General features: G+C 41.1%; 2 protein-coding genes across 2 annotated transcripts in view; one reads left to right on the forward strand and one right to left on the reverse strand.

Moving 5' to 3' along the window:
* Nucleotides 1-11,335, reverse strand: part of LOC141806829 (uncharacterized) — a 56,964-nt gene extending 45,629 nt beyond the window's left edge. Inside the window, exon 1 of the mRNA XM_074692512.1 lies at nt 11,226-11,335. The gene's annotated coding sequence lies outside the window, so the exon portion shown is untranslated. The remainder of the gene's footprint in view (nt 1-11,225) is intronic.
* On the forward strand, nt 1-25,544 carry rin3 (Ras and Rab interactor 3). Its single transcript, XM_074692515.1, has 14 exons — nt 1-189; nt 7,074-7,629; nt 11,261-11,375; nt 11,465-11,537; nt 14,080-14,171; nt 15,219-16,287; nt 19,773-19,953; nt 20,045-20,216; nt 20,363-20,484; nt 20,565-20,751; nt 21,338-21,469; nt 21,602-21,768; nt 21,984-22,098; nt 23,440-25,544. The coding sequence occupies exons 1-14, from the start codon at nt 155-157 to the stop codon at nt 23,709-23,711; spliced, it is 3,288 nt and encodes a 1,095-aa protein (XP_074548616.1). The 5' UTR covers nt 1-154; the 3' UTR covers nt 23,712-25,544.
* The last annotated feature ends 1,825 nt before the right edge of the window (nt 25,545-27,369 follow it).

Below are 27,369 nucleotides of genomic sequence, written 5' to 3' on the forward strand. Positions count from 1 at the left end.
TTCCCTTTGCCGTGTAGTTTTCCCTTATTCAGTCCTGCACAGATCAACAGGAGGGAGAAAAAAAAGGAGGAGTGGGGAGCAGAGAGGAGGCGGGGCCTTCAATGGAGCTGAGGCAGAGTGACAGAGAGCAGTCGAACAGTCAATCTGTGGAAATATGATGGAGGCCAGCGTTGTTTCTGCGGACACAAGGTGAGTTTATGAGCAGCTGTGATAATGTGAACGTACAGAGCAGGAGCTGAACTCTGTGAAGGCGGCGGGGGTTGTTGTAACTCTCACACGGTCAGAGAGAGGGGGGAGGGAGGGGGTCGAGAGTCAGGCAGCCAGAGCAGGAAAACCAGATGTGGTGACTCAGTGACAAATAAATAGGTCAATAGCTTTTCTGAGGGTTTGAAATTCCTGTTCCAGTTTTCATGTTTCTCATTAAATCCTCTGTCTCTAACACAAATCAGACAAGAGGGGGGGGATGTGCTGCAGAAACTTTGAGGAAAAGAGTTTAAAAGTTGAAGGTTGCAAGAGAAAAAGATCAGATCAGAGTGTTTTAAAACATGCAGCCAAAAGTTTGAGGACTTTAACTTCGAACTGTGGGACATGTATGAGTGATAATGCTGAGGCAGAAATGTTTCTTTCTACAGCTCAGACTTTATAGAGTTTGTGTCAAACTGTGGAGAGGCTGCACTAAATCTAGAGAGCAGTGTTCAGGCTCAAAGCGCTGTTTGTCCAGGCTTTTTAGGAAACAGTTCTCAGATTACAAATCAGATTATAGATTTATGAAACTTTAATTTTGTGTGTTGATTTTGAGCCAGAACTGTGTTTGTCTCTAACTTTAATGGGAATGTTTCTATCCTAAAGGTCAAGTTAGGTCAGCAAAGTCCAGGGTCAGATCAGGCATCCAGAACATTTCAAGCTGAGCGACTGTGTTACAGCAAAACTCCTTCAGTATAATCACCTGCATGTGATTCAACATCCAAGTAAAGGAGACACTTTGCAGTAAAAGAGATACTCATATAATCAGACATAGGATGTCTTACACGTCACCTGTTTGTGTACTGGATTGGACAAAAGCCCTGATTGACAGTCATCAGTTGGGGAAAGCAAGCCACACTACAGACAGCCTAATCGCACGCTTCGTTTTAAAAATGCTATGAGGAAGATCTGTATTAACTGCACTCCCTCGCCACCTTGTGGCCTGGAGTCTCCGCACACTATTAGTGAGGCATGTGTTTGTTTTGGAATTAAATGGAGATCGGATTGAAACAAATTTTCTTTGTTCAAGACAACTTCTTACATTAGCACAAATAGGGATGGGTACCTTTCACATTTGAAACGATATGGTATCAATGCCCAGTACCTGGCAATCGGTAACGGTACTCAACGGTACTTTTTTGTATTCATGTGGTAAAGAAATATCAATTTGTTTCATAATAAAGTATTTTTTTCACTTTGACATATTTATTCGTCAATATATAAACTAGTAATGCTGTGTTTATGTCCAGCATGGAAAACCACCTACTCTTCCACTCCCTCACAGTCACAAGGACGCATTTAGGTACCTAAACATGGTACCTTTTGATTTTACATGAATCGATACCCGGTACCTTTACCTTTAAAGTACCTAATCAGGTACCAATCCCTAATCACAAACAGATTAGCCCCCGTGTTAGCCTTTAGCTCGGGCTGTATCACAGTGTCCACCATCACGACAAAATTAATTATAGATCTCTGTGTTTTTATTTCTTCTCACTACTAAACTTTGTCAGAAGTCGTGGTGTTGTCATAGAGACCAAGATGTGCCGTAGATCCATCTGGTCCTGGTCGGTGCGAACTAGAAGCTTAAGAGTAGCAATTTGGAATATCCTGTAACCAGCAATATTGGTGCTGATAATCTCATTTAAAGTGCTGATTACAATCAGGCATATAACGAGAAGGAGCCTTTTTAAAGATCACTTTCAAACTCCTCTCAGCCCTTTTAATCAATCAATCTCTGTGATTGAGATCTGGCACATTCCATTTTTCCTTTTAGGCACTGAAACAAAAACTCTTCTGTTCTTTAAACTTTAGAAACATCTTGGAAGAATAAAACTTTCAGACCTTAAAACTGAACTTATTTTTAAATCTTAAACAATTTTACAACGTTGGGAGGATGTACACATGAGTACAGCTCAGACCAGTTTTTAACATCATAGACCTCTCGACACACATTTGACATTTCTGGTCCTCGAGGTCTCACAACAACTTGCGCTCAGGGGATACATCAGTTTACATTTGCAAGCTTTAGAAGCATCAAATATCCATTTGGCGAACTACCAGAGGAGTTGTATGGGCTCTATTTCAATTTCACATCTGATTGTTGTTTTCCTTTGACAGAAGCCGGACAAAAGTTACTGACAACTGAAAAACATTTTGCAAATCTAAGAATCATTCCATCATAGACTTTAAGCAAACCTCAAACATATGTTTGAAGCATCTTGGTGACAAAAGCATGTGGAAAAAAAGTGTTGAAATGAAACTGGAGGACCAAAAAATTAGACTTTGGACAAACATCTTGTTTTGAGTTCTTAAAAACTAAACTTAGAATATTTATACGCTGCTTTTCTGTTGCATTGCTTTGTAAAGTTTGAAAACTTTGTGCAGGATTATAACATCGGTAACACACTTAAGTGTTAGCTTGACTGTGTGTTCTGTGGAAACAGGATAAATGAATGCTGTTCATTCACTGGTGTACGTGTGTGTGTGCGCTTGTGTGTGTGTGTCACTCCTGCCTCAGCTGGGTCACCCCAGTCTGCAAAGTCTAGACATGCTCCCACAAAGAAAGAGATGAAGGGAGGAGAAGGACAGAGCAGAAACTGGAGAGAGAGGGTGAAACACAAGAGGAAGAGTGAAAGAGACGTTGAACACAGTAAAGAAAAGTGACTTGAAGCGACCACAAACCTGCACCTCACTGCTTGGGTGTTAAAGCACTGACTGAATGACAAGAACATGCTAACAGACTTTTAAAGCTACGAGAAAAAGACCTCATGCAGGTGCTGCTGTTAATTTCTGCATCTGTTTGCATGCAGACAGAAAGACTTCACCACAGATGAAAACACTGAGCTGGCTGATGAGAAATCTTTTCCTCTAGAAGAAAACACTACACTACACCACCAGCCGTAGAGTCAGAAGGCTAATCTTTTAGCTGCACTGATCTTTTCTCAGTCCTGAGAGAAAACTTGATTTAAAGTGTTGGTTAAAAAAAGGACGATGAAGCAAATACAACTTCATGTCGGGGTTTCGTCACATCCTGTTGGGATTATATTTGGCATAAACACCCACTCACTATATATCATGTTGGGACAACATATGGTGGGTGGGTGATGATGCAAAACAAACCAGGTATTTCAAAACCCCAGGCTGCTGATGACCTTCTCATCACTGAGTCATGACATCTGTCCAGATCTACGTCACATAACCACCACCATGACACTCTATCCTGCGTATTGCCCCATTACCAGTGTCTGGAACAAACAGAAGAACCTGTCAGGCTTTTTTCTCTTTTCTTCTGATGCCCCTGTAGTATCTTACAGCTAAAAAAAAAACTATTTTTCTCTCTCTAGTGTTTCAGGAAACTCTGTTTTTCAGCCACTGTCAGATATACTTTGGTTTAGCTGCTGCCTCTTTAAAGTGATACTCCGGGATGGAACAAGTTGGGTCCTATCACAAGGTTTAGGGCAGAAATTACCCCTACAGCAGTGATTTTGTGCAACAGAAGCCCAGAGCTCACACATCAAACACCCCCTCCCTGCTCCTCTGCCGGTTTCCTCTGCACTCAGACGGGGCCAATTTTTAGTTGACCAAAAACACAAATAAACGGACTCCCACAAAAAAAATCTGATATCAGTCTGCAGTCGCGCTTTATTTTGAGAATTTTCAGTGCGTTGCTTTCACACAAAAACACCGCTAAATAAGGCCCTTCTGTCTGATTGGCCAGCATTCAGGAGGCCTGTCAGGTGGAGCTATAGGTAAACCTTGGTGTTTGAGGCCTCACCCCTCCAACATGTCATAAATTAGTTCAGAGACAAGTGATGATATTAATTCAGCAAATCTCACGAAGATCTCGTAAAGAAGATCTTATGCTATTTTTAGAACACAGTGTTTTGATCAGTTTACAGACAGATTCAGAGATTTCTCCAAAGTATGAACATGTAAAGGTTTGAAAATCTGCACACGTTTAGTTTGACAATACAACATTGTTACTTTATATCTATATTAAGAGATGGGAAAACAGAGTACCCCCTCTTTACAGTGAGATTATTTTTATCCAAAATGTCATCTCATCAGCGTTTGTCACTGAACCCTCACTGGTTTCTGACGAGTTTTTATCCTCTCCTCTTTTTTTCCCTGGAGCTCTATGGATCTAACTTTGCTAGATGTATTTTCCATGTTGTTTACTTATGCGGTGTTAACAGGCGAAGGTGAATCAGATATTTTACAGCTGGAATGAACTCTGGATTGATTTCATTACATGTGGGATCTGGATTCCCCTGGTGCTGCTGTCACTATACAGAATCTGGTCAGAGTTGAGTATCTGACACAGTCAGGTGATTTCTACGAAGGCCAGGATAATAGTAGGACAGTTCAAAAAACATTTAGACTTGTAGCTGCTCCAAGTAGAGTATGTTTCAGCTTCTTTATAAACAATCTGCGAGTTTAGTCGGCTGGTTTCCCAAACAAACCCGAGGGGATGTGAGATAAAGAATGTTAGAGGAAAGAAACAGTAACAACACACAAATGGTTACGGAGTTGAGCTTGTTTCCCATGTCTGCAGGGTCAAGTCGGTGATACTTAGACGTTTTAGCCTTTAGATTATTCCTCTCAAACAGGGGTGGCCAACCTGTGGCTCGCGAGCCGCATGTAGCTCTTTGCCTTTCGATGTGCGGCTCTTTGATCCACTCATAAAACTGATGTATTGTTGCAAATGTTGGGACCAGTATTGATTTTTACTTGGGTGATGAGATTGATACTTAAGTTTCAGTTTCTTTTTTCTACATGTGCTCCTCTCAATTGTTCATGTGCTCGTAGATAGATAGATAGATAGATAGATAGATAGATAGATAGATAGATAGATAGATAGATAGATAGATAGACAGACAGACAGACAGACAGACAGACAGACAGACAGACAGATAGATAGATAGATAGATAGATAGATAGATAGATAGATAGATAGATAGATAGATAGATAGATAGATAGATAGATAGATAGATAGATAGATAGATGGAACTTTGTCTCTTCTGCAGTAAAAACAGAAATTTGTCTTTGACATGGCTCCAAGTACAAATTTTAAACACGCTTACAATTTGAAAATTGGAAATGCGATGATTTTCATGATGATTTTCATTTTTTTGTTTAAATTCTTTTAGCTAAGACCATGTTTCTTTTGTGGCTCTTTGTCCCTGACTCGTTTGCCACCCCTGCTCTACATATTTTATCTAAATTGGATTTATCTGTCCACAAAAGAAACGCTTCACATTTCAAAACACTTGCGCCGTGCTTGTAGAGCTTAATCTGTAAAGTATGAAGTTGATTAGAAGAGAGACAAGTCCAACTTTCTTCTTTAAATGATGGTGAAGTATTGCTTTAAAGTTGCAGTCAGAGCTCAGATAGAGCTAACGTTACAGCTAACAACTATCTGACTCCATTATTTCCTCCAGTCAAACAAAATATTTTCCAGGATGTCTGTTCACCCTGTTTTACTGACAGCTGCAGTTTCCACTGCTGACCCGACTCTTATTCCACGCTCTCCTCTGACTTAGCATCACATGTGTGAGGGGCACAAACAGAGCTCACTCTGTGGTCATTTCATTTCCTCACATTCACAGGATGGTTCTCATAAATCACATCTCAGCTGTGAGCTGAATCACACACTTAAAAACACAGGTTGCGTACACACTTCTGACGCAACATGAAGCTGCCAACAGTTTGTAAACTGTGTTGGTCAGCGCGATCTCTCAAAAGGGGAACAAGCGGTTTGGAGGGTTAGAAGTGGGTGTATTGAATCTAAAGCTGCAGGCGGATTGGGTCATGTTGTTTTCCCATGTTTTTGTCAAAGGCACAGATGGATTCCATGTGCTGCAGGTTTTTTGTGAGTACAGATCACACTAACATAGAAAGTGTCATGCATACTTCTCAGATTGAACCACCAGACCACAGGGGGATTCTCTGGTGCCTGAAACAAATGACGTTAGCAGGATGCTAGTTTTAACATGACTGGCAGTGACACTAAAGTTCGATCATATGGTTTCATATGTATTCTTAAAACAAGCCAATATTAACTGTCCAGAAGCAGGGGATCTCCAACAGGCCTGATGGTCTTCATAAATAGAAAAGTGCAGCAGATGTAGAAACAACTTCAAAAAAGACATGCAAAATCCAAAACAAATGTCCTACAAATAAAAAATGTGCCTCAAAAAGCCAAAACAGCTGCATTTACAGAGAATGTGTATCAAATACAAAAGAAAAGAGCTGCAAACTCAGACCTCAACAAAAGCGATTCAGGTCTGCAGGGTGTCAAGAGCTCCAGGGGAAGAAGGAAGCAGCAGTTCTGTTCGATGTGTGCTTTTAATGAAGCTACTAAGCTAAGTCAGTTTCCCCTAGCATGTTTTTATCACACGCAGCAGGTTTCCATGGATACATTTGTTTTCTGTTGGACTTTCAGACACGATTTTGAATTTGAATCATACACTTGTGGCACATTTCTCCAAATGAAGATCATTTGGGCCTGCAGTGGTCGTGCACGGGAACAAGAAGAGGAGCAGAAACACTAAAGTGTATGATATTAGTGTTTATGTTTGAAGTTCCTGGATCAGCACACAGTTTATGACTCAGAGTGCTGAACAATTCAGCAAAGTGTCAGCTTCTGACCTCCTCAATAATAGTCCCAGTATTCACAGGGTTCATGGAAATCAGGCATGTAGAGTGGATGGTAAACATGAGCCCTGGTCTGTGCTGCCATGGTTACGGAGGATATAAGAAGAGTTCAGAGGAAACAATCCTCAGCTCATTATGTCTCTGACCTTTACTCTCTTTTTCTTCACAGCTCTCTGATAGGAGCACTCGACACTCCCTCCGTCACCCCTGTCCCTCCACCTTCCCTGCCCTCCTCCCAGCCTCCCACCCGGCCATGTCGTCCCAAACCGCCTCCTCCTCCTACGCCCAAATCCTCCCAGCTCCCTTCTGGTCCTCCTCTTCCTCCATCCAATCCTCCGTCCATCCCTCCTGCCTCCAAACCTCCCCTGCCCCTCACTCCCCATACACCACCTGCCCCTCCTTCATCCAGTCTTCCTCCACCATCTCTTCCTCCACCTCTCGCCCCGACTCCAGCATCTCCATCAGCTCTGCTTCCCCTCCAGGCGACTCCCTCCTTTGATCTAACCCCTACTTTTACACCTCCTCCTCTTCCTCCTCCCCTATCACCAACAACCCCGTCCTCCTGTTCACCTCCTCCTCCACCTCCACCCGTCATCTCTTCACCCTCACAAACTCCAGACAGCCTGAGTTTGATGGATCGGCTGGTTGGGAGCGCCTCAGTGTGGCAGCTAAAAGAGATCGGCCACGACAAAATCATGAGCATACTGGAGAAAGAGATGGCCGGGGTGAGACACACACACACACACACACACACACACACACACACACACACACACACAATCGTTAGACTAAGCAGTGAAAGAGATAGTTGGGCTGCTGGATGAGGTACTTGTCAGTCATGTGTTACTCACAGGAATCACCATGAGCTCCACCCCTCTGTAGAGAGACCAGATGGAGACCTGACACAAAAAATCCACTTACAACCTCTACACACGTTCTCCACTCCACAACATAACATTATCAACCTACAATCTGTCTTTGTGAGTTTTCAACTGTATATGGGAATTAAGTCAGCTTCAGACTAGGGATGGGTACCAAATTAAGTCTGTAGTACCAAGAACCTAGTGAACAACATAACTCAAAAAGTTAGGAACAGCTCTTGATTACATTTTCAGAAAATGTTCGAAATGAGATAAGGAAGAAGTGATTAAATTTTGGAGGTGATCTGGATCACCGTCTGGAACCAGGACTTCTTTAAAGGATTCTTTATCATTATGAGATAGGGCTGTTTTCACCATATGTGTATATAACTCCACCATAAATGGTTGGATTGCTTTGCAAAACAATACAAGACAAGGTCACCATAATTTCTGACAGATGTTAAAGTATGATCCAGATCCTGGCAATATTCTGGGTACTAAGATCTGGAATATGAAATATATTCTGGGTCATTATCATGTTCGACACTGTCAGGTAACAAAATATCGTACAAACCTGCAACTAACACCAAATTGTAGCAGACAGTCTGCTGAAAGGGAAGTGTTGGTGACAATCACAATATGCTTGGTGGAGGTCTGTGCTCTCTGAGTGCTTTTCTAGTTATTAAAAAAATCAATATTCATTGGCACACACTAAAGTACAGAAAATTGGTACCGTTGAGTTCCGATACTAATTGACAGGTACCGGCATCAGTACTGCATCGTTTCAAATGTGAAAGGCACCCACCCCTACTTCAGACAGGCCAAAACTAAAACCTAACTCAAAAATAACTGGTTCTGCCTGTGATGGCGACCTGCTCTTTACTGTGAACACGAGGATACTTAATGAGCTGGAGTTTAAAGAAGGAGAATCAGACTCTGCAGGCCACAGGAGAGCTACCTGGAGAGCAGGAGAGATCCCAGGTTACCTGGTGAGCCCATAAAGTGTGACTTAACAACAATGGTACTTCACTCTCTGAATCAGAGGAAACCAGCGGCTCATATACAACCACAATCAGAAAAGCACACTGCAGAGAGTGGAGCAGGGTTTCCGCTATAAAAAATGGCACTGGACAACGTGACCGGCAGGTTTTCAATTTACCGGACAAGCGTTTGATTTCCCGGTCAAATATTATCTGAATTTATTGAGCTTAAATTCTGCAAAGTATACCCCCGCAGCTTCCGCGAGGCTGGGGGGGTATACTTTTAAAAGAGCCCCACCCTCGCCTGTCAAATTTCGTGCGGACTATATTTCAAAAGAGTGGTAGGGGAATTTATTCAAAGATCTGCCCAAAGGTCAGGACATATATATATATAAAGTCTACTCACCTGCAAAACAAGCCTGTCAAAAAAATCTATTCCTGTTATTGAGTGGGGGTGTATTTTCGATCGATGTAATCTTTGTCGCTATACGTGACAAGGCGATTTAAAAACATAAATAATTTGGTACTAGAAACATTTGTTCTATATTCAAAGTAAAGTTGTGTAACAACCTGAGTGGACTGATTCCAGAAACTGATTATAAAACCCTGCACTGTGCGTCAGTGGGTAATGAGGAGTCAAACAGCGGAGTCCCGCGGACAGCACCTGAATAATGACAGTTAGGATCTGCACCTCGACAGCGACTATGACATTTGGGCTCTATAGGGTGATCTGTCACTGCCTCATGAAAGTTATATTTTACAAGTCTTCACATTATTTACAAACAAAATTTGTTAAGGCAACTAATTTGGTGCTTTTAAGGTCATGCCATTAAGTTTAAATGTATCCTCACGTTACGTTAAGGGGCAGACTTAGAATGATACGACGTAGCCTACATATAAGAATAATACCAAAGCATGTCAGTTTATAAAACTTTCTTTCCCCTTTCCTTTCACTGAACTATTTTGTTTAGTAAAACAGTCTTTAAGTTTTGCCTGTTTCGACACGTGTCTCCCGCTGTATTGTTGTTGTTCTGTGCGCTTTGTCGGAGAAACCCATGCTACAAGTTTAGTACCACCTGAAAAAGAAAAAAAAAAAAGGTTTTGTTCCACATAGACCAGGCCTATCCATAAAAGATAAGAGGGAATATTTTTCACCCGACATTTTGACTGGCAGAGTTGAAATATGTCGGACTTCACCGGTCAAAGTCCTGTAATTACCGGATAACGGAAACCCAGGAGTGGAGCCTGAACACAAGAAAAAAAACACAATGTAAAGAGAAATTTTTTCTTTAAACTGGTGAAATTATATGTCCTTGCCGCAAGATCATTTTACTTGACAAGAAATCTTCAAAGGAGAATTTTATCTCTAGAAATGGGCCCTGAGAAGTATTTCCAAGTATTCAAACAAAAAGGAAACTCTGATTTTTAGGTCAAAATGCTTCTAAACAATCTTCTGGAGGCCCAGTCTTAAGTGAAATACACTAAAAACTTCAATTTCAGTCTTTTTGTGATGATGAAGTTAGCAAATAAATGCATATGGAAAGGGAAAAAACACTCATTTAGGAAGACAGGGGATTTAGAATTTAAGAATTATGGTAAAGATGTTTCAGTGAAAGTGTTTGTGCCAAATAAAGAAGAGCTTTGTGTGATCTCTTCCATGCTTTACGTGCTTGAGCCATTGAATTGGTTAAATATGTGTTTTCAACAGATGTAAAATGTGTTAGTCTTAAATAAACTTAATATCTAACATGTCCAAATCTAAGAATTATTTAATAATAATTTTGCAATGCAGAAATGTTGAAGGGCGTTGGTCTTCAAAGAAAGTTTTCAGCACACACTGATTTTTAAATGTATGATGAAACAAAGGATGTCTATGAGACAATGTGCCTTCATTCCCACCTACTGTGAGATCTGAAGCTCAAAGACCCCCTCCCTGAGATATTGAGCGACCCAGCTGGTGAAGTCATGAGACTGCCGTCACACCCTCGCCGCTTGCCAAAGCACCCAGTTAACTGACCTATAAAACATCAAAGCTCCCTCAGGTGGATCCAGTCCACAGCAGACACTCACAGTTATGAGGGTCACCGTTAGTGTGTCCTTCTCTGTGTTTCTCCTCGTCGGATAACCGGGTAGTGAAAGCTGTAGGAGCCTCATTCATCAACAGAGCCACCAGTCATGACATCACTTAGCCTCATTTTAAATCAAATAATTAATAAAAACTAAACTTCTCCAAGGAATGAGCCCTTGGTCATATGTAAGCATTCATTTGACAAGTACTTCATACAACCTCACTGCAAACAATAACAGCAACAGTCCCTTAAGTGTATTTTATAAACTAGTGTCGTGTTTGCAAAGACCATTTTCTGTAGAGAAAATTGTCGGGACACCAACCAAGATAATCCTCTGTTCCTGTCGTGAGGTTGTGATCTGTGTTTGTTTGACATGTTTTAGTCTGCTCTCTCACATGTTCTTGAGTCTGACCTCAGCGTTGTGTCTGTTCACGTTGACGCCTGCAGGCGTTCCTGGTTCACAGCGCAGAGACAGATGAGGGCATGACGCTGTCAGTACGGCTGCCTGATGAGGAGGGGACGCCGCTCGTGAACGACCTGCAGGTCAAACAACACAAAACATGTAAGTGTGTCACATCAGTCAGCTTCTGCTGTGAAGAGATAGAATAGATTCATATAGGAAGAGCTGGTGGTGATTGTTCTCTGTCTCAGTTATCCACTTAGACGGCTCCAGTTTGGTGTTTGATGACATCTTTAAAATGATCTCCTTCTACTGTGCCAGCAGGTAACACACGCACAAACACACACATGCACAGCTCCAGAGAAAAACACAGGAGACCCAGCTAAAATATTAAAGAAACATGTACTTATTTACTTTCTTGTATCATTCTCATGCATAAACTAGTTCTTTCTGACCCCTCTAGCACATTTTCTACTCTTTCCAAGCAATTTAGGTTCATTTTTGTCTTTTAGTATCTTGAATTAGGTTTTTTCCAGACTTGTAAGTTGAATGTAGCTCAAATGAAGTCTGATAAGATGTTTTACAAATAAGATCCACTTGCTTCGATTTCAGTTTTTCAGTGTGTGCATATGCACTTACAAAGAACATGAATTAGGTGCAATATTTCCATGTTATGTTTATTGTGTTTCGTTTTGGGAGCTTTCCTATCATACTAAGGGTAGCACTTGAGTGGAAAATTTTTATTGACTTGTTTTTTTATACTGCCCTTAAAGGTAGGGTCTACCGTAATTTTTGTTACTTGTTAGTTAACACAACATTCAAACTGGGCTGAGCTATGTGAAGACAAAGGCTGTTTTGCAAACCGCCTACTAGTGCCCGCTATTTTGGCTGAAATTTAGTATGTAGTAGGCAGTATGCGAAAACTTGTAAAATCTGCAGTACAAAAAAAAAACCCTGGATGTCCGACTGATCCAGGAAAATTTCTCAGTATGCAACGGACCAGTCTACCTCGCATAATGTTTCCCACAATGCATGGCGCTAGCTCTGTTTGTCAAAGCGGTGGTAGGTTTTGATGAATTACCACCGTTTACTGGAATGAGTAACTAGTATAACTAGGGCTGGGAAGATATGGTACTCTCACAATTCGATTTTATAATGATTTTTAGGGTGCCGGTTCAATTTAAATTTCTATTCTTAGATTTTTAGTTGGCTTTTTTAAAACCAGAAAAAGCTAAATGATGATGATGATGATAGCCACATTTTCCCATAAAAAAAAAACTCATCACTTGAGTCGGAGAGAAACATTTCACCCTCTGCTGTTCATTGAACTGTACATACTGTATGAGTTAAGATATAAATATTTGGGCAAATTAAGGCGATTCAGGTTTTAATTTTTGCAGTTTTTATTTGCAGTCTCTCATTTTTCAATTTCCATGTTAAGCGTCAGTTTAACCTGCCGTGTTTGTGGGCGGGAACCCCGCGTTTTAGGGTTTCACGTCTGAGCTCTCTTCCACAACACAGCATGTTAGCGTGAGCTAATCAGGATATTTGACACATACCTGGCTAGCAGAAAGCCAACCTGCGTTACTCTTAGCCCCGAGCTGCTCTCCAAGTTCCCGAAAGTGAGTGAAAGTCGAGCCAAGCTTTACCCCCATTTAGGAAAAAGCTGTATCTGTTTGGCGTTTCTTTTCACTTTGGTAGTATAGTTGTTTCTCTGTGCTACGTCCGCTATCTTAGCTGCATGGGGTAGCTTCTTTCTCCCACGCGCTAATCAACACTCAAAGTCACCTGCGCACTGGGCGCGCTGTGATTGACTGATGTAACCACGCTAACTCTTTGCCAGGAAACGGCTATGGGATACGTCCAGTGTGTGCGTGTGTTTAATTGTACAGTAGCACTATGAGTTACATCTTTTGTTTAAAAAGCGCTTTATAAATAAAGTTTGATTGGATTGATTAAGCTAGATTATTGCTGTAAAAGCTTATTTTTTAGGAAAATCCTGTAGACCCTACCTTGACAGATAAAGATAAGTTGAAAAATAAAATTGATAAATGACATTTGAAATATCAGACTCAGTCAGTGCCCACAAACCTGATTTAAAAAGTTTACATTAATAATGTCTTCAGAAGCTGCAGGCAGCCTCCACATGGCTAATTTGGATAAAATGTTGAAGTCCTTCTACTATGACAACAGATCACATCAACAGTACTGGCTTAACATAGAGTAAAGAATAATACTAGGGCTGGGACAATATGCTTTTCTCCAATTTAAAAATTGTCAAACAAAAATTCTCAATACTTGTGTGAAACTATTTTTTATATCCAACCCCTAAGCATACACTAAAGTGCACTCTATTTTTTTCTATGAGTGACTAAAAATCCTTCTAAAGTATGTTATTTGATAAAGAACAACAGATATGTCAGCATGACCTGTGCTCAACTCTCAGCATTAGAATCATTAAAGAACAGGTCTAGACATGGATCAGGTCCCTCAGTGTTAAAATAGTAGGTTTGACCCTGATGAAGTCAGAGCCCCGGCTGATTGCAGAGACAGGGAGACTGAAAAATGAACTCATCCTGGCTGCAATTAACTTTTCAATGACTCATTCATTTATTTTTTATCCATTTAATGTCTCTAAGCGTGTTTCTGGTCTGATAAGTGTGCAGTGTGTTTGACTGCTGATTGCAAAACAAATTGGCCCTCACTTGGATACTGATGATGCTCTTCACACACACCAACAGACACAACTCTACCCTCTTACACACTGAAACACACAGCACTACCAAAAAGACGGAGTGTGTGAGAGGCCTCGTGTTCGTAAATCTCTATGTTTAGACTTAATGCTGCTTTTTCTAATTGAATTCAGGGACATCTTGGCCGTCCCACTGAGGTTACCACAGGCCATTGCCACAGCAACCAGCAGAGAGGAGCTGGAGGTCGTCTCCACGATGGGAGCAGGTATATAAATCTATACTGATAGAGTATTAAAGCTTAGTCACTGCTGCTGCAGACAAAAAGAGGCTATAGAGAGGGAAAAGTACAAAAGGAATAGAAGCTGTGGCATTTCAACACAGGGGAATGAAAGAAGAGAGAGGGAAATGAAAAGCAGCTTGCTTTAAAACATCCAACGTACAAAAAACAGAGACGCCATCCACTAAGTTTGCCTGATCCCTCTCTGAATTATGAAGTACCTCTTCAAAGTCTGAGTCTTTGTGTGGTGTAAACACTCACATGCAGTCATCAATGTCATCAGCAGACTTCATCACATGATGCTGCAGGAAAAATCTCCCACACAGACTCATCACCACGATCCCTCTGCTCACCAGTGTTTTTATATAACTAATCTGGTTTGAATTTCTTTTAAAACCCTGAAAAGCTGAACAAATAAATGCTTTTATCCACTGCCTGTAAGAGGGAGCAGTCTCTACTTCCTCAGCCTTCATAGAGCTGAGAAGGGTCCATCTTTTAATATTTGAGGCCAAGTTTTTCAGATTAATCAGATCAGATTTAACTTTCAGATAGCCTCAACTCTTTAAATAGTCATCAAGACGGCAGGCACAGCAGATTCTGGCGTTGAAAAAGAGAAAAGAGCAAGAGCAGCTTCATTTCATGCATGAAGCTTGCACAGGTTGCACACTAGTTGCACGGCATCCACCCATTTGTTGTGAGATTTCACAACTGGTACCTGCTGTTTTTGCACAATGGCTAACGTTGACTTTTGCACAGTTTGAAAGGGCACGAGGGGAGAAAATTGGAGCATATTTGGGTAAAAAAGAAAAAAGAGAGATTGCATCAGCTCAACCTGTCAGTTTTAGAGGTCAGACTGTAGGCAGACTTTCTGGCACCACATTAAGAAAAATTATGTTCAGAAGTGGATTACAAAAAAAAGACAGTTAAAAGATAAGACATGAAAATATATCATAGTCTTTCCCCCTCCCTCCTTCAGTCTCATGAGTCTCCTACCCTCTCTGTAAATTATCTTAATGTTGACTTCTTGTGCTGCAGATTTCTGGACTTCTGATCAGAACCAGCAGGGACAGAACCAGGACCTGGTTTTGGATCAGAACCACAGCAGACTGCTCTTGTATGTAAATCCAGTGACTGTGGGGGAAACCTCCAACAAAGACTCCAACCCCCCCTCTATCTCCAAACCTGAAATCATAACCAATGAGAGCATCCCGGTCTCCTTACAGAACGGAGAAGCCCCTCAGGCGGTCAGCACAGAGGTCAAAGGTCAAACTAAGACCACACCAGCTATGGAGATTAAATACAAACGCCCTCCACCCAGACCCCCCAGCCTGAGCTCAGGGTCTGGTATGGGCCTCCTCTTCTCCTCTCCCCCCTCGCCTCACACCTTGTCTTCTGTGAACACAGCAGCTGACAGAAAAGAGGAAGGAAGGGGAGGAGTGGGGGAGAAAGAAGAGAGGAAGTCAATGTCAACATCACCTCCTCCTCCGTCACGGCCTCCGGTTCCCCTGCAGAGCCGAGCCGCTCCTCCTCTTCCTCCTGCTCCTCTTCGTCGTACCTCCTCCAGGAAAAGCAATGACCGAGATATAGGCGAGGGGAGGGAGAGAGAGAAGGGACAAAATCCTGCAAAGAAAACAGAGAGAGAGGGGGGAGGAGAGAGGGGAGAGGCGAGAACGGGAAGCAAGTCCGGTCTGCTGAGTGAGGGGGTTGAAGAGGAGAGCAGCAGCCAACAGAAAGAGAAGGAGGAGGTGAAACAGGACGGAGAGAGAAGAGAGGAGGAGAAGCAGGAGAGCAAAGAGGATGACAAACACAAACCGGGCTCCCAGTGCCCGTCATTAATCAAGAAACCGTCCCGACCGGTCCCTCCCCCCCGGAGGAAACCATCTGCACCAGAAATACCTGTAAACCCCAACCAGGCAGGAGGAGGACTAACCAATCAGAGCGCTGGAATGAGAGGCCCTCCTCCTCCATCTCCAGCCAGACGGCCAGATGTGTCCCTGTATTCACCACAGGGGGGCGCTGTGCTGGGAACAGACCCTGACTCCTGCTCTAACAGCAGCACAGAGGAAGAAGGAGAGCAGAACCATGAGCAGGAGACTAACCACAGGTGAGTCTGGGTCGGCTCACAAAAGTTTTACAAAAACTTGAGAGAATTTATGAAAGGGCGAAAAAAATGTGACCCCCGCACAGTTGGTATGATCTCATAAATGACCCAGTTAGACCAAAACATGATTAAGTCTGCTCTAAAATTAGGCCTTTTAACATTGCAGTCAGTCCAACTTCCTGAGCATCTGACAAAAGCCTCAAGTGGACAGATGAGGAAGTGCAGTATTAATGCACTGACTTCTATAGCTCATACAGACACAAGTTACTGTTAGTTTCACTCTGCTGTGTCCAAAAGAGAAGCTCTCAGACGTGCTCGTTAGACGCTGATATCTCCAACGGAAGTCAAAACAGAATTCAGTCCTCTAAAATCATGCAGTGTGTGCAGTTAAGTCTCACAAGTACTGTGTAGTTTACTGCACACACAAGTCTCACCATCGAGTGAATTATCAGTGTAAACCATGTGATCGTGAGGATGCACAAACAGCACATTCAGAGGAAGAGGAGTTCATATATAGATATCCGTGGTTCACTTTTTTTCATTAGAGCAGAAGGTGTCATAGGTACAGAAAAAAAAATCGTGTGAGCCTCTCAGGCAGTCCGTTGCTTGGGCTTGGAGTTTAAAAAAAAATTAGTTGCATGGCATTTAAAGGAAATTAAATTATTTGCTGCATGAAAGAAGAAAACTGAAAGATTTAAGATGCATAAATCAGAAGAACAAAGGTTAAAGGTAAAGCATTAAAGTTTTAAAACTGGTTTACTAAACTTTTTAAGAAAATACACGCTGAGCTGAAGGAATGCAACAACTTTCTTTGTTGTTGTTGTTGTTGAGTGACAAACAGGTAGATTTAATTTATATCCAGTAATGGATATAATTAATATTGAGTATTGAAGTGTACACTTTTTGTAAAAAAATAATAAATAAATAAATAAAAACAGTACTGAGAGCAAAGCAAGACTTTACCCCCTAAACATTTCCTCTACCCTGACCTAGAGCACAGTGTACCACTTCTCTCTAAGAAAAAAGAACTTCTTAGATTTTCTTTTCCATGAAGTGTCTGATAAAATTCAGGAAAGACAGGAACTTCATTAATTACTTGGGAACATTACCTCAGTAAATTTAGGTTCCAGTAGCAGGATAGACAGCACACGAGGGATGGGTATCGAATTAGGTACTTCTATAGGTTCCGACCAAATTCCGTCCGATTCATGTAAAATCAAAAGGTACCATGTTAAGGTACCTGAATGCATCTTTGTGACTGTAAGGGAGTGGAAGAGTAGACGACTTTCCTTGCTGGACATGAACACAGCATTGCAAGGTTATATATGGAAGAATTAGCATGTTAAATTGAAAGAATATATATTTTATTAATAAACAAATTGATATTTTTTACCACATAAACTCAAAAAAGTACCGAAAAGTGGTACCGTTGAGTACCAGTACCAATTGCCAGGTACTGGGCATTGGTACCGTATCGTTTCAAATGTGAAAGGTACCCATCCCTACAGCACACAGATACAAAAATATGATTAAAAAAAAAAAAAAAAACTACCCACAAGATAACATACTGTGCACAGTCGCAGCAATAGACATGTTTGATCAAAACATAAAATAAAATAAGAAATAAATTAAATAAATAATAATAAAAATACCCTTACCCAGATATTTTAACATAGCAGCAGCAATAGACATGTTTAAATAGATAAATAAATAAATAATAAAAACACCCTAACCAGTTTTATTCCAAAATAGCAGCAGCAAAAAGAAATATGTTAGCAGCAGTTGATTTGTTCTGTGTGTTTATAAATAGAGAGTTAACAATAGATAATGACTAATGCAATCTGTTAGGATGGTGTGTTGTGGTCAGTTATTTCTCCCCACATCCTCCGTCCTCCGTCCTCTTCCTCTCACCAAGTGAAGAGTTATACAGTTTGTCAGCACGAGGGACAGAGGAGTTTCTGAGTCTGTTTGTGCTGCGTTTGGGGAGGAGTCTTCAGTCAGTGAACAGCCTTCTCTGGCTGCTGGTGGCTGTGTACAGAGACGCCTGGTGTTATCCAGGATGGCCAGCAGTTTGTCCATAGATGTCTTCTCTGTCACTGTCACCAGGCAGTCCAGCTTCAAACCTACCACAGAGCTGGCTTTTTATTTAACATCACCCAAAATTCCCAGAAATTTGTTCCTAGACCCTTTCAGTGAATATCTCTTTTTACTTTACACTATAATTGCAATGAACCACTAAGGTACAGGGAGGCCATGAGGGTTTTGTCTCAATTTTGCATTAAAATCAATCACTGAGGTCCACTGAGGCTGATGTTTGGAGTCTGTGGTGCAGCTGGCAGATCTGGATAACTGAAACCAGAAATGAAGGTATATGTTCTCTCATTATTGTTGATTTTCTGAAGAGCAACCAACAGCCACACAGCTGTCAAAGGTACAGTGTGTAGAAACAGGAGTATCCAGCAGTAAAGGTGTTTTTGACAGAAAGGTCCAGGAACTTTGATTTCCTAGTAAAACATTCTGGGAACTATATGGTCCTCTTTGCCCACTGTTTGTCTGCGTTTTCACCACAGGCCAGACACCAGAGTAGATTATGTAAATCTGGCCCGCACCGGATGAAGAAAAAAAAAATAACTGCACTACATTGTCAGAACAGTAGAGGGCAGTAAGACAGTACAATGGCTTTTCAGTAAAGATGGCGGTTATTATCATGGAGGAGATTCAGCTGCTCAAAAGAGACAAGCTCTAGAGTCAAAGTTGTTTTTGAAAGCCTCAAACAGCTTCAACAGGTGCTTCAATAAGATAGAGAGGGCTCGTAAGTTCACTAAAACTCAACTATTTCTAAATCAAGGTGATCATACACTAATTTAAACATACTTTTAATATTTAATTTCTGCAGTCTGTTCTGATCAATGCAGCTAACTAGGCTGACTGCACACTGTACCTTTAAGTTTCTCACTGAAATTTGCACTGGGTAAATAAAGTTAATAACTTCTTTATATAAAATAAATGAAAGTAAAATGTAAAATGTAAAAGTAAGTAAAAATATTTATCGCAAAAAAAGTAAAGAAAATGTATCACTAAGCCACAGTATCACATATTTGTTAATCATGTATGCACCTTTATGATAAGTCACATGAAGTTTTCTCTACCTGCAGCAACAACAGAGGAAATACACATATGTGAGTGTGTGAACTGCGTGCAGAGTAGCTGACTGTATGAGCTGTCTCAGTTTCTATTAATATGAAAAAACAGTTGAAACAATTTGAGCTCTACATTCAGACTCGAATATGACACGGCTTCTCTGCACTGATGATTAAACCACAAATCAATTTCAGAATTTAAATCATGCTTCATGTGTTACAGAAAGACTCTGATACAAATGAGGCGTACCTAAATCAATACTGTGACTGTTAGGGCTTCAAATCAATCTAAAGAGTATTAAAGCTGAATAAAAACTACAGAAAGATGTCTGTTTGTCTTATTTTCAGCCGCCCTGCAGACAGCCGCAGCCCCAAAGTGACGGTCAGGAGAACTCCCACCACCGTGATGTTAGACCGAGCTCGATACCGCCTCTCCACCGTCCTCACAGGCCTCATCAGCCACGACCGCCGCCTCAAACAACGGATTGTGGAGCTTGCCAGAGACCCCCAGAGCTACTTTGGAAACCTTGTGAGTACGGCCACCTGTTCAGGGAGATATTTAGACTTGACTGAATCAATCAAAGTGGAATCAAATTATAAGTTGTCCTCTGTATTTCCAGGTTAAAGAGCACCGTGCATTCACCCTGGAGACCATGACAAACCACTCGACCTCCACCGAGCTGCTGCAGGAGATCAGACAGATGGTGACTCAGCTGAAGAGTTACCTGCTGCAGAGCACAGAGCTGCAGGCCATGCTGGAGCCGCAGCATCAGTACACACAGGACAAACTGGGTAACTCCATCACCCTATTATCTGCTCCATTCAGATTTTCAAAATGAGTTCCGACAACAACAAAAAAACTCATTTTAAGTCCAAATGTTTCATTATAAGTGACCCACACTGACCTGACACACTGAATTGATTCTGTGTTCCTGCAGAGGGAATCGTAGAAGCAGCTCTGTGTAAGAGTGTCCTGAAACCACTGAGGGAGCCGATTTATCAGAGTCTGGAGAAACTGCACGAGAACGAAGGCAGCCTGAAACAGCTCACACAGAACCAGGTAGGACTGGATTTAGTGAGCCTTCACACACTGCTGTTGTGTTAAATGTTATTTGTTCACACTGTGTTGTTGTGTGTCAGTCTGTTGTCCTCGGCAGCACCACCACAGCTTTGGGAATAACCACAGCCGTCCCCGAGGCCTCGGCCATGGAGAAGATCAGCATCAAAATGAACAACCTCCACATGGAATACTCCCCACAGAAGAAGATCGAGATGCTGCTCAAGGCCTGCAAGATCATCTATGACTCCATGTCTGTCAGCAGTCCAGGTTAGAACGTGCATCAGATCCTCTGACCTCTGACCCCTGATGCCTTTTTAAAAAATCTCTGGAGAACATAACGTAAACAACCTGCACTATATGTGTGTCATTCTGGAGTTTGACACTTTGCCTTCTTGTGTAAGTGTTTCAGGAGGCTGAAAAATGCACAACAGACACTGAATATGTGATGCATTTCTTGCAGAGTGACATGAAGATAGCTGGAAGAGTTTCCATGGTTTCCCAAACTTTTCAGTGAAGCCAACTCTGCGATCTCTGCTATTTTATTTCACACACATCTTTCATGTGAAAGTGACGAATAAAGCTGTTAAATCTTGAAAATATCCAACATCTGCTTTTTACAGAGCAGCTTTCACACAGTGTGTGTGGATCAGTCTGTGTATCAAGAACAAACTTAAGAAACTCACAGCATGATCTAACTTCCCCGTCTTGCATCAAAATTTACTTCCTCTCTGGAGTTTACACTGTCCAAATATTTATACGTGTGTGTTTTGTTGGTGTTTACATATGTTTGTGTGTGTGTGTGTGTGTGTGTGTGTGTGTGTGTGTGTGTGTGTGTGTGTGTGTGTGTGTTAAGGGCGGGCCCATGGTGCAGATGACTTCCTGCCTGTAATGATGTACGTCCTGGCCAGATCCAATCTGTCCGCCCTGCAGCTGGATGTGGAGTACATGATGGAGCTGATGGACCCTTCTTTGGCACTGGGAGAGGGTACACACACACACACACGCACACACACACACACACACACACACACACAGAGTTTTTAAACACAGTACTTACAGTATGTCCTGTTGCTCTTGTTAATCACACCCTCTCATGTGCGTGTGTGTGTGTGTTTAGGTTCTTATTACTTGACCACCACATACGGCGCTCTGGAGCACATTAAGACATTCGACCAGCAGAGGTCAGCAACGCGACAGCTGAGCAGAGAAGTTCAGGACTCCATCCACCGCTGGGAGAGACGACGCACACTCAACCAGGAGCGCATGGCCCAGGGATCTGTGCGGGTACATACACGTACATGTACACACAAACACACACACACTTAGTAAAGAGTAAATTATTCTTTCACATAAGTAACAAACTCTCACACACAATCAAAGCTGTGTCATTGCACCTTTTGTACCTTCCTCTGTGTGTGTGTGTGTGTGTGTGTGTGTGTGTGTGTGTGTGTGTGTGTGTGTGTGTGTGTGTGTGTATGTGTGTGTGTGTGTGTGTGTAGGACTTTCTGACCGTGTGTTGTCCTGAGGCTGGGACTAACTCAAAGACTCTGGGCGTCCTCCCCACGACGACCATCCAGGAGCTGGCTGAGCAGTGTGCTGCACGCTTTGAACAAGGTGACGGACTTGCTCCATTTATTTATTTATTTATTTATTTACTTTTCATACATATTACATCTATTTCCTGACCTCATTTATGAGAACCTGATGTCTTGGCACAACCACTTATTCAAACACATTTGGATGCTGAATGTGACAACTTTTGTTTAAGAATCCAGACAATCAATAAATAAAAAAATATCGAATAGAATAGTCCATAATAAATACTAAATAAATAAATAATAAAAACTAAATGTTGCTTTTAGTCCCATGAGTTAAAAATTAGTCAAACTGAAACATTAAAGCCCTGCTCGTACATGGTTGATAAACATCTTCTGACAGAGCGTATCAGGGGAGGAACCATGTAGCTCTGAATCCAAACACAGTGAGCAAAGTCCCTCAAACAGATCACTGCTGCTAACTAAAAACAGCTGCTGAAGGCAAAGAAAAAGTTTTCTGAGGATCTAAAAGAGTCTGCTGGAAGACTACAAAATACCAGCCCAAAAGTAAAGCCCATGAGGATATATCAGTTTAATCTCTGGGAGATTAAAATCTTTTTCTTATTGTAACCATTGTTGTAAAAAGGATTATGTTTGAGATGCAAAGTACTCAAAGTTATGGAAAAAGCACGTTCTGTTTCATGAAACAGCTCTTCACTGTATCTGTTAAGCTCTTCTTTTAAAATCAGTTTTGCTACATTTAAATGTTCTTTTTTTAATGAATTCTCTTGTTTTTTGTTGACTTTTCTATTCATGTCTTGTGTGGTGCACTTTGAATTGTCTTGTTAGTTAAATGTGCCATACGAATAAACTTCCCTTGCATCATTGACTGCAAAGAAAAAAGGAATAACTCCATCAAAAGTGAAGAGAATACCTTCCTGTTGGGTGCTGATAAATTGGATGTTTTCATAAGTCTGTGCTGTACAGATCAGCTGATGGAGCAGTTGGATTGATGTCAGAATAGACTTCTCCCCTCTTTTGTTAAACTCCCTCAGGTCAGTGATGAACAAAGCGGAGAAAATTGTTATGTCGGCTGTGGACTCTCAGGGTCACTGAAAGTTTAATAACGCTGGTGTTTACCTCTCTGTAAGCTGAACAGCTGACTAAAACTAAATCTTTGAGAAAAATGAACACATGGACACAAAGTTTCAAAATAAGAACCGACAACAGAAATAATGTTGGAGAATAGTTTTAAGTTTGACCTATGTCTCATCTGTAATAATTGAGGGCCTGTACTCCAGCCAGTCAGTAGGGGGAGCTCTAAATGTTTTGGCTTTACTATGTCAACAAACAGTATTTGTCTCTTACTCTGACTGTTATTCCCAGGCTAACATGTCGCCCTCTCTCCTCCTTCCCTCAGACTCCTACGTGCTCAGCGTGTACATGGACGGCGTTCAGCGTCCCCTGGCTCCCACTGAGCTGGCCGTCAGTGTAAAGAACAGCTGTCAACCTGGATCCTACTGCTTCGTCTATCACCCGGCCAACCAGCCAATCAAACAGACAATTAAACTGCCCGTCCGCAGCTGCCCCACTGACCCGCCCCCGGCTCCACCCACACAGATCGTCTCCCTGGCCGACGTGGCAGCTGTCGATTCTGCAGAGGCGGAGGAAGAGAGTCTGATTAGCTTGTAACTGTGTCAGCGTCAGGGTCAGCTGCAACACTGATACAGCGACTACATCACTGTGCATCATCAGAGGATAGATCCAAAAGAAGAGGAATTAAAGGTTTATTCTGAGGGCTCATCCAAGAAGTTTGTTCAACTGTAAGAAACAAACATCTCATCTTTTTTGAGTTAGCGTTAAATAGTTAAAAGGGCTATTCTGCACAAAAAGGGACAAGGACCACTTACAGTGTAAAAACAACATGAGATTTGAAGAATAAAGTCCAATGGTTGGAGAATAAAGTAGTAACATTGTTGAAATGCAGCCACAGTTTTATAAGAACAATTTATGATTGTATTCCTGCAAATTTGTCGCTTACTTTACATAAACAGGAAGTTAAACCTTTTTTCCTGCAAATCTGGTCCTGATACCCTGACATTGTTTCAGTGTCATTTCAGTGTGGCCCTCATTTCTTCACATTTTTAGCTTTTAAATGGTAAAATTTGCAAATTTTCAACAGCTTAAGTTTACTTCAGCTGGTTTATTAAAAAAAACAGTGGCAACATAATCCTGTGGGACAACTTTGTCCATTCAAAACGTCTCAACTAGAAAAGCCTCTTATTTACAGGCACAGTTAGTTTTCTAAATATCTGGCATCGCAGAAAAAAAAAACGAAAATGATTTTTTTTTTCTAAGAAGAGGATGTTTGCAAACAAAATGCAACCAGGCTTAAAAGAGACCAATGAAATGGTAGCTTCTGGCTTGTGACTCCTTAACAAACAAAGTGTATTCATCAGGGATGTGCCACAACCAGCACAAAGTGACACATTGATTTGTTTTTTTCCTGTAGAGATTAGTTGCAGCCACTACAGCCACCAATCCTCAGCTGATTGGCTGACTTCAGCAATTAACTCAAGCAGTTTCTGATCTTTTTGTGTTTGTTAAATGTTTCGACCCTGAAATGTATTGAAAAAGTTGGTCCCGGGTGTATAAATGGAGGATCGATCCTTTTAGTCTCTGGTTGAACTGATGCTGAAATCATCTCTGTGGAGCGGCTAAAATGAGACATCTATCTCAGAATAAAGACTAATTTTGTTTTCCATGTGGGGTCTGGAACCTCAGAGACAGCCGGAGTTAGAGAGTGTACAGAAACATGCAAAAATATGTAACATGCACATATATGTCTAACTTTGTTTATACTGTTTATAATCTATGATACTGAAGAGAAGAACATGAATACTTTAAAACATGATGTTTTCAAGACAAATCTTTACAACCAAAGGTTTAGATCATTAATGGATATAAAGGTCACTAAACCAAAAACCTAAAGAGCTCACATGCAAAAGTATCCATTGTTACACTTTTATTTAAAATGCACGTATAAATCAGCTTTATGGACAAAAGGTTCATTTCTTTACATAAATATATTAAGCAAGAATCAAGAAGTTTCATTCTATATTTGTACTTTTTGTACTGATAATTATTGTAAATAAACTTTTACATTTTAACAATTCTGATTCTTGTTCTTAAATTTCTACACTTCAGCGATCAATGATTTTCAAACCTTTACATATTCATACTACGTTGTAGAAATCCCTAAATCCATTCGTAAACTGATCAAAACACTTGGTTCTAGAGCTAGTATCAGGTCTTCATGAGAAATGTTGCAGTCATCATGTAAGAGTCTCCTAAGTGGTTCATGACTCATTGGTACAGTGACCGGGTGCTTGTAAGCCACATGTGGGACAAGGAGTGTGTTTGTGCAGGACAATGTGGGACATGTTACTACAACGCTAAAACATAGACTAAAATTTTAATTCATATCCATCTAACCCTGAAACATTGATGTTTCTAATGAGACCAAGCTTATAATTATATAAATATCAACAATTTGATTTGGTTGCACACAGTATGCACATTTGTGTTTTGTTTTTGTTTTTTTTTCTCCCTTCAATGAATTTTTTCCTTTTCAAAAGACAAGGAAATGCATTTGTCACAGGAAAATGATACTCATAAAAGCTATCAATAAACTGACTTTTCACAGCTCAGTCTGTGCGCAATAAAACAAAAAGGCACGGGTGATGACATTTTTACTTTCTGCGCGGCCTGTTTCTGTAGGTTTTACATCATGACGCTGCTACTGGATGAAAATCATGATTTCAGAAAAGAGACTGCCGCACTTTGGAGAGTCGAGCAAGAGCCGAACAAATGCGGGACATCGTCTCAATTTGCGGGACGTGGGAAAAGTGGTTAAAATGCTGTGAAGTCCCGCACAAAGCCGGACACCTGGTCACCCTACACATTGGAGGGGTGGGCCTCAAACACCAAGGTCTGCGCATAGCTCCACCCTCAATGGGTCTTTGAAGGCTGGCCAATAAGAGGGAAGGAGGTTTGTGGAACCAGGGGAGCCTTGAGGAGGCAGCAGCTAAAACATAACAAAGGTTGAGACTAGGGCTGCAGCAATCGAATATTTTAGTATTCGAGTATTCTACTGAAAATCTCATTGATTAATCGAGTAATCGAGTAATCGAGTAATCGGATAAAATACATTTTTGTTCAGTTAAAGAGCAGTTATTTTTCAAATGAAAATTTTTCTCTTTAAGAAATAGAATTTTCTGATACAGCATGTCAATAAGAGCACTTGCTTTGGTCCAAAATTTGTAAACACACTTTAACACATTTTTTGTGCCTTGTACATCTCATCAAATGTTGCGGACCCAAATGGCACCCATTTCGTAGAATGACCCATCAGTCTCCAAACTCCAGAAAAGAAGCTAGATTTGTTGCTATTTTGTATAAGAGGTAGCTTGAGGGGTCTGAAAACTCTCGTAATATGTCCTCAGCTCTATTTGAGATACCACTCTTTGATCTTTTTAAAAATTAAACGATTCCTCGAGGCGGAGAAAATTACTCCAGTATTTTTTGTAATCAAGTTCCTCGAATCATTCGAGGAATCGTTTCAGCTCTAGTTGAGACCATGTCCACATGTAGCCGGGGATCTGGGAAACAGGGTATATTTTTATGCATTTAGGGCTGGCAGCCACACAAAACAAAACAAAACAGCCGCTTTACATCACTAAAAACAAAGTTTTCTGAAAACTCAGTCCAGAGTGAATATTTTGAAAAACTTGTATTTCATGGTATCATGTAAACAGGGTGTTTGGTTCTCAAACGTCACAGCTGAATGACTGGGGTTTATTCTGATTGGCTGGCACATGTTTTACATCTGAAGAACACTGCCACGTATGGGTTTGGCGTACCTTGAGCTGCACTTGTTGGCAGATCTGCCTGGTTACGTGTGGATGAAAATTTCTAAAAACAAATAAGAGGGGATAGTTGTTTTTGAAAATAGCCAGCTATGTGTGTACAAGGCCTGAAATAAGGCTTTACTAAAACACCAGTGATAGAAATAGAGATTTTTTTTTTTTATCTGTGACTCATTTAAAGAAACTTTGGGGACACTAGGAGAAATATAGCCCTCTAAGAATACTTCAATCGTAGCACATGTGTTTGAAACTTCAGCTGCCATGGTCCCAATAATAACCTGTGGTGCTCACCTCATTGCACACGTCACCACGAATGACTCAAAGGTCAAGGTTTGGAGTTTTATAAATATAGCAGACCCATCATCAAAGCAAGTTAGTTTTTTTTCTGACCAGCAACCTGTAAGTGACCCGGTCTGACATCA

The sequence above is a fragment of the Halichoeres trimaculatus genome, unplaced genomic scaffold (genome assembly GCF_033239565.1).
Source record: "Halichoeres trimaculatus isolate MK-OKI-2021-1 unplaced genomic scaffold, fHalTri1.1 fHalTri1_scaffold_17, whole genome shotgun sequence".
Classification (NCBI taxonomy): domain Eukaryota; kingdom Metazoa; phylum Chordata; class Actinopteri; order Labriformes; family Labridae; genus Halichoeres; species Halichoeres trimaculatus.